Source organism: Carassius carassius, chromosome 48 (genome assembly GCF_963082965.1).
Source record: "Carassius carassius chromosome 48, fCarCar2.1, whole genome shotgun sequence".
Lineage (NCBI taxonomy): Eukaryota > Metazoa > Chordata > Actinopteri > Cypriniformes > Cyprinidae > Carassius > Carassius carassius.
The window spans coordinates 4,937,584-4,945,555 of NC_081802.1; the positions used below are offsets into that span (position 1 = coordinate 4,937,584).

At 38.0% G+C, this 7,972-nt stretch overlaps 1 protein-coding gene across 3 annotated transcripts; it reads right to left on the reverse strand.

Annotated features, from left to right (window-relative positions):
• Nucleotides 1-1,055: 1,055 nt before the first annotated feature.
• Nucleotides 1,056-7,440, reverse strand: bap1 (BRCA1 associated protein-1 (ubiquitin carboxy-terminal hydrolase)). 3 transcript variants are annotated; one of them, XM_059543291.1, is made up of 17 exons: nucleotides 7,226-7,440; nucleotides 6,992-7,021; nucleotides 6,742-6,796; nucleotides 5,762-5,894; nucleotides 5,521-5,640; nucleotides 5,126-5,187; nucleotides 4,862-5,004; nucleotides 4,710-4,788; nucleotides 4,405-4,543; nucleotides 4,146-4,290; nucleotides 3,715-3,821; nucleotides 3,504-3,634; nucleotides 2,694-3,187; nucleotides 2,364-2,584; nucleotides 2,170-2,262; nucleotides 2,019-2,091; nucleotides 1,056-1,642 (listed from the first exon to the last, which is right to left on the reverse strand). In XM_059543291.1, the coding sequence occupies exons 1-17, from the start codon at nucleotides 7,260-7,262 to the stop codon at nucleotides 1,509-1,511; spliced, it is 2,196 nt and encodes a 731-aa protein (XP_059399274.1). In that variant the 5' UTR covers nucleotides 7,263-7,440; the 3' UTR covers nucleotides 1,056-1,508. The 3 variants fall into 3 exon arrangements, with proteins under 3 accessions (XP_059399274.1, XP_059399272.1, XP_059399273.1); XM_059543289.1 differs by having other exon boundaries at nucleotides 3,715-3,902; XM_059543290.1 differs by having other exon boundaries at nucleotides 3,715-3,902; nucleotides 6,954-7,021.
• Between the last annotated feature and the right edge of the window lie 532 nt (nucleotides 7,441-7,972).

The following is a 7,972-nucleotide window of genomic DNA, read 5'->3' on the forward strand; positions in this document are numbered from 1 at the left end:
ATTATTATTATTATTATTTTTAACCTTTGTATGTTATGAATCACTTGTTTTGAAGTTCGGAGTAAAGCATCGCTACTGTTTATGTTAAATGTTTCAGAGACAATCTAGAAACACCCTTTAATTTAAATCAGACTAATAATTGTTTTGATTGTGCCAATATTAAAACATTTCTGTATAGTCAGTTATTGGTTGTATAAGCAGCCATTCAGTATTTTTTTTTCAGTAATTTATTAACGAGAAAAACAAGAAAAGTCTTGCACACAATATATTAGCATTTTCATTACAAAAACATCAAAATGGTAGAAAAAAAATACTGCATGTTAACATAAAAAAAACCTGACTCGGTTCTTTCAAAGAATATAATTTGCATTTACATTAAACAACACTAAAATATTACTTCAATAATACTTATACTCACTCATGAGTTTAACATGTGCCAATTTTTTTGTGAATCGGTTCAACGATTCATTAATAAGATTCGATTGAAATGAACACTTCGTTCAAGGATCTAACATCTTTACTTGTTTGAAGTATTACTGGTCACATTACAGTTTAAACACCATAAACAATTTGAACGTCTCAATAACAATAGGGAAACATAACATAGCGCTGCTCTTCACCTTCAATGGGGCGTGATAAGAGGAACATGTTTTTTCACTGTTCACTACACGTATGAAGAGTCTGAAGACTCGTCCTACAAACTCAAGATCACCAGAGTAATTCAAAACATTTATTTCAATGTCTAGACCTGACAGTCATGTGTGGACATCAGATAATACACAAATACATATGTACAAACAAACAGAACATCTTTGAGACAAACCCACTGGCCTATTCCTTACCAACAAAAACAATCTTCCAGAAAATTCTGAAGAACAAGTAAACTTTAAAGAAGAACATTTGTTATTTAACTCTTGCAGCAATGATTTGTTTGAAATGAACCAATACACATTCACAAACCAACCGAGTTTACAGTCTTAAAACATGACAGTGACCGTACCGATCTTGGATCCAAAACGGCGGTCAACTTCGAAAAGCATATCTCTCTATTGGTGATTGGTTAACAACAGATATATACCCAGCAATGTTTGAGTGAATCTGGAGCACTGTTATCTTTGGTAGCACCTTGACTAGATATTTAGGATTTCTCGAATCTTTGTAACTTAAGAGTCTGAATCAGTCCAGTCCTTACACTCAGTCAAGATACTCAGTCATTTTCCCAAATTGGCGCTCCAGTGATTGTTGGTTTAATGATTAAGCCTGATACAGTACATGAAGTAATGATTCCTTATGGCAACATGAAAAATGGTTCAGTATCTCTAAACATCTTTTGAGAATCACCACTTTGCTTTGGAAGTGGTAATGTACTTTTATATGGGTTTATTATGTGAAACAATACCATATTTTTATCTATATCTAACAATGTCAATGAGGTGTTTGGTGTCGTTGTTCATCTTTTGAAATGTCTCTGGACAATGCTTCAGAAAGATTGTGTTGGTGATTAGCATTTATTGTCGCTTGGCTTTGTACGGTCGTGAACGTTTCCGCCGGTCAGGTTTGCGTTGTTTGTGGAGTCGGCCAATGCTTACGCCCTGTCTGCGACGCACAGAGATGTTCTGCTCCACCAGACTCGCTAACATACCTACAAAACACAGAAAGGACATTAGATTTAAGCAGAGGTTCCCAACCATGTTCCTAAAGCCCACTAAACACTGCACAATGTCTCCTTAATCTGACACCCGAGTGTCTACTGAGCTGATGACCTGAATCAAGTGTGTTTGATTAAGAAGATCATGTGTAGTGTTGGAAGGGTCCAGGAACATGGTTGGGAACCTCTGGACTAAAGGAATAGCTTCCTTATTTACTTTCATGTTGTTGCAGTCCATAAGACGTTCTTTCTTTCGTGGAACACAAAAGGAGGCATTTAGCAGAATTTTAATGCTGCCTTTTTTGCAATACATGAAGATTCTCGAAAACATCTTATTTCGCACTCCAGGGAAGAAAGAATATTTTTTTACCTTCTTGTGCCAGCATTGATATGAAGGTGCAGATGAATTCATCGTAGTTATGAGTCCTCCTTTGGTCATCGATCTGAAAAGGAGAAAAGTCATCAGAAAATCATTCTGGAAAGTCTTTTGAAATCATTTTCTTGTTCACAGGAAACCTTACCTTATACTTTTTCCTTTTCTCCACTTCTTCTTTCAAACACAATTCATAGGTGGCAATGTCTGCTTCCACGCACTTAAGCAAGGCCAGCAACTCCTGTGTGACAGAAACCCTCAAGTTCAAGGAAAGTTGCATCACAAACGTTGCTAATAAGAAACAGAGTGATGTAGAAAGAAAACAAATAGCTACTGTCTTACTTTTGGAGTATATTTTTCTCCAGGAGGTTTGGTACCGGTTTCAGCATTGGTGGACGGCAGGTTCTCCTTTTCGGGTTTGACGTCCACTGATTCTTTGACGTCTTCCTCTTTCATCTCCACTGATGGTCCTTCCTTCACCTCCTCTTCTCGTCCTTTACCAGTCGCCTCTTCTTTTTCTTTCTTTTCCACACCGTCTGCTTTCTTTATCCCTTCTAACATTTCTGTGAAATGAGATTGAGGTTACCCAAACCAGTGTGCATTAAAAAAAAAAAAAGTCTTCTGCGAAAGAAATTTCAGCTGATAAAATCTCATTGTTTTGTGAACAAGTACCTGTAGGTGGCAAGGCGTACATGACGCCGTCCTCTTGCAGTCGCAGTTTTGTGGAGCTCACTAGCGCCCCCAAGTCCCGGACGGCTCGATTGTGTCGGGCGTCTAACCTCAGCAGCCCCTCGTCTTCTCCAAACAAAACACGACTCAAGTGGGGCACCACAGGGCTGGAGGGACGTGTAGCTGCTTGCGATCGCGCGGGTGAGCGCAGTGGTGAGTTGAACGCGCTGCCGATTTCCGAGGCCGTATCCGTGCTTTCGTTACTGGGAGTGGGTGATGGCTGGCAGGCTGAGGTGATGCTGATCCCACCAGTGCGACCCTCGGTACGTACATTCAGAGCTGTGGATCCCGCTGTTGCAATGGAGTCCTTCCTTTGGACTTCCTTCTTGAGTTTCTCAGCTAAAACGCTGAGTGCTAGGTGACCCTCCATAGCCGTAACCGCACCCACTCCACTGCGGCCCATGGTACGTGTACGTAAACCAATCTTTCTTCGGACCCTGCCGACCACACAGACAACCAATGAGTGCTCTATGTAACTACATGAATGCAAATATGTCATTGGCTTTTGTGCAATTTTTCTTCTTCTACTGTAATTTTCTACTACTTACTACAGTCATGGTAAAAATGTTGCCAAGCAAGTTAGGTAAAGGTATTTAAGTAGTCACTATGTTTATATTTAGCTTTCAGTTTATCAATACAGACATTTGAAGGGACTCTATCGCCCTCTTGAGTACCGGAGGTTTGTTACCACTGCAAGAACGCATTAAATATGTAAGAATTTAATGTGGAAATTCAACTTTCTTAGTTTTATACCTGCTCGTGGCACCTGAAGTGCTACACTCCTCCTCTTCATCGTCATAGTCATCCTCGTCATCAGAATAAGGGGGCTGAGGGGGGCCAGGTAGGCGTGAGTGACCCACACCCGCAGCAAGATCCTCCTGTTCCTGCCAATCAACAAGCTTACGCAATGAAAGCACATACCATACTAACTATTCCAGATATCATGAAATGTAACCGATCTTACCTGCATGGGGGACTTGGCGTAGTTGTGGTTGTCCAGGAAGGCAGGCAGACGCTGGACGATGGGGTTGGGGCTGGGAACATGTAGAGGGGCTGGTGGCGGAGCGCCTCCTGTTGGTAAGGTGGCAGGTTTAGCCATGGGTCTGACTTTTCCAGCGGGACTTGGTAAAGCAGCAGCACCTTCCTGAGTTTCTAAAGTATCATGAGACATGTTTTAGGCTCTTTCTTGAATCCCTACATTACTGAATAACGTTTAAACTATATTTTTACATGACTAAAAAGACCTATTCGCACGGACTTTGAGGCAAAAATTGTCCTATTGACTTATTTCTCCACACGTGTCATTCTTGGCAATAACAGGCCTTAATCAAAAGATTGTCATTTCATTTAAATACATATAAAACAAAAAAATTAGGTTTATTTCAAATAGGGTACCTGTGGGTGTGCCCTGCTCTGTACACAAAGGTATCTGTGTATCTTTCCCCTCCTCCTTTTTCACAGCGGGGGGCGTGTCTTCTGAAGAGGAGGAGTCTTGTTGCTTTCGATCTTGGCTTGAATCTTGTTGGGCCACGCGAATTACCTGTAGCATGTACATTGGTGCACAGGAGCATTGACAATTGATGTTTAGAAATTTTTCACATGTTTAATACTCCAAAATCTGGATTTTATTCAAACAAAAAAAGCTTTTCCTCACTTTTTTCTCCCTGACTTGCTGGAGTCCTTCCAGAACGATCTGCCTGTTCTGTTTCAGGATGTCTAGTTTGTACTCGTATTTTATCCTGCGATCTGGAACCACCGCCATGAGATTGAACCGGATGTCATGGTATGGCTCTCTGAAGAGAGAGAAAGCAAATCAGATAACATTAATCTAGAAAGTGCATTATAATATATGCCAAAATTATTGATGTTGCATGCATGTTTATTTCAATTTCATCTATATATCATTTCCCTCAAATCCTCTTGGCCAGAAATAAGAATATTGATCAGTCTCGCTCTTACCCAGCAGTGGCCAGTCCTATTCGCTCCATTATGACCCGTCTGGCTTTATCCGTCCACTCTTCATCCTCACCCCATGGCCCTGAGGGAGACAGACAGATTCTTGTGATCTAATCTTGTCAGTAAAACAGTCCCTTGTGAGTTTAAGTTCTCACCGTGGTCGATGGGAAACGCCTTCAGCCCGTCCAGCTCAAACAGCCGGTCTTTGATTGGCACGTAACTCACAAAGTGAAACGCCTCCATCGTCCGCACAGCGCTGATGCCATTCTGTTTCTCAGGCAGGTGCCGCGGCTCTGGTCTACATGTAAACAAGACAAAAAACAGTAACTATAAAACAGCTAATTTAGACCACAATGAAGATTATTAATTCATTCTATATTAGTGGGGGAAAAAAGAGTGATATTAAAGCTTGACTCTACCTGGCATGGCTATTGTGAGCTTTTGCTAGCTCAGGAGCATTTCCAATGGCGTAACCTTTACTCTGACAAAGTCAAAAAATACAGAAACACGATTCAAAACTGGCATGGAGAAGACATAAGTGTGCTATGCTACTTTATTGACATTCAGACGTTCTTAAACATGACTTAAAGTGATAAAAGTAACTAAATGTTGGTAACCAAACAGCCATATAGTAGCCACTATAGAATCAATGGCTACTGTAAACAATTTGGTTACCAATATCTTTTTGTATGTTCAACAGAAAGTAGGTTATACAACTTAAGGGTGAGTAATAATAACAGAATTTTCATTTTTGGGTGAACTGTCTCTTTAAGTGTCCAAAAATGATCTCTTCGTTTTAATTTGTATAACTGACCTCAGGACTGAAGCCTTTGGTGAAAGTCTTCATACGGCTCAGAGTCATTCCCAGCTCCACGCCGCTGCAGTTCAGAAGCACACTCAGAAGAGCGTGAGTGGCACAGGAGTTCGGTATCAGCTGCACACAACAATCGACAAACAGACTATAGACAAGGTGGATAATAACTGCAGATTTACGCTGCAATGCAAATATCATCAGTTCTTTTTCAAATGAAGGAACTACATCAACTGTGACTCACCTGGTGAGCAAAAAACATGTCATTAACAATCTCGTCATCGATGACAGAGGTTTCATCCACCAGCGTGGAGACTTTACGTCGAGATCTTCGCTCCTCGATCCACTTGAAGAGGAAAATGAACCCATATACAGGACTGAGATGAAGAAAATTAAATATTATAGACAGACAGACAGATAGATTTATGTGTATTATTAATATTATTTTATAAATAGAAATATACAGCTTAAAATGGTAAAAAGGTAAAGTGTGATCAAAAAAATATTATACATTTTAAACATTTACACATATATATATATATATATATATATATATATATATATATATATATATATATATATATAAATAAAAAATTTAATAATATTTAAATTATTAATATTAATACAAAATTAAAAATACTTTATAAATATAAACATACAGGCTTAAAACGACAACAAAAGTTAACAAATTCATATTAGTTTATAATATTAAACCTGTTAACTGTCACTCACATTTTTTGAACATCGACTTGAAAGTGCATGATCCAAACCTAGATTTTTATAATTCATAACTGAAAACATTTTGTAACATGATTTTAATGTACCATTTTCATGGTAATGCAAGGTTTGATTTTAAAATGGGTTTCAAAATGATGAAGATTTTATGTTTTCAAGTGATAAATAATTTCTGTTGATTTCTAAACAAAGAAGAACTTTTTTTGACAAAGGTCAGAACTCCTGTTATGATGTAGGTTTTTGAGGTGCACTCTTGCCATAAATTAATTTATTACTTTTCCTACATAATTTTTAACAAAAAAGATTGGTAAAATATCTATTTAGGAGTCTTAGACCTTTCAAACGATAAATAGTTTGTCATTATTAAATTAGGATTTAATTGTAATATAGTGATGTAAATGTAGGGGGCCCACCAAGGGACCCAGTGGCAGTTAACAGGTTAATAAGCAGGCTTAGAAATGGCAAAAAGTGAAAGTGTTATTAATCCACCTTTGACATTTGCTCTGAAGATCGTAGATCTCCTCCACCTGAACGCCCTTCACACCTGAGTCCAAACCGAAGCAATATACATCACATTGAATCATTTGGCAGATGCTTTTATCCAAAGCGTCTAAATGCAATATAAAACTATATTCTCATCAAATGCTTTTCTTTCTCCATCACATTCAAACTCCATCCCTCATTTTTAGATCGTAACTTACACCTTAAAAGCATGAATGTCCAAAACAGATCAACTCACCAAAGTCCTCCACCAAGAGTGTGAACAACCCTGAAAGAAAACACACAGTATTATAACTAAATTTAACGGGTTTATATCAGATAAAGTGTCACATTATGAGACAAACTAGAGGTTCAAATGAGTGCCTTGACTTCTCATGTGCATTCAGTTCAAATAAAGATACAGCATATGTTATGAATAATAAATAATTACTAATGAATAGTACTATGCATACATGTTTATTTAGAGACTCACCCGGGTCACTTTCTAACTCCAGCCAACCTTTGTTCATTTTTGCTGAAATCAGAGTCGCCGAAACTCTCCGCTAAATCATTGACCAGTCCATAATATTATAAAGAGCTGCGTTAGTCATTTTCTAGTACATATTTGATCCATCTTTGGACGGTATGGACGGCTAATAAAAACAATAAAGAGCAGCGCCGTCGACTGTAATCGACGTCATATTCCGCTGCGTCGTGCGTCATGACGCATCACGGTGAAGAAGCGCTGTGCTGCAGTGAAGTTCAAGTCAGACGATTGACATAATAAACGGGTTTCGTAACAGTTTATTTATTCGCTTATTGCATTTGTGTGTTTGTGTGTGTGTGTGTGTGTGTGTGTGCCTGTATGTAGTTGTCCTGTATCTCTATCAGATACAACTTTTTTTCCTTTCTTTTTCTTTTTTTGTCATTTACAAGTCAGAAGTTTTTAAGTTGGATTATTCCTGGGTCTTACACAATAAGAAACCTTTTATAACATGCCATTTTGTAACATGCTATAAAATGCTTCCTGATTATAGAATAAGTTGTGCAACCTGAATAGCATGCAATTTAAATATATTATTATATTTAAATAATTTTAATGCATTAAAATATTAGATTTACTATATGTCCGATACTTTATTTTTAAATGATATACAAATATTTTAATATTTAATATTCAAAATAATAAAAAAATTATAGATGTGTGCTAAGATGCATATGTGCTTTGTAAACAGTGTGA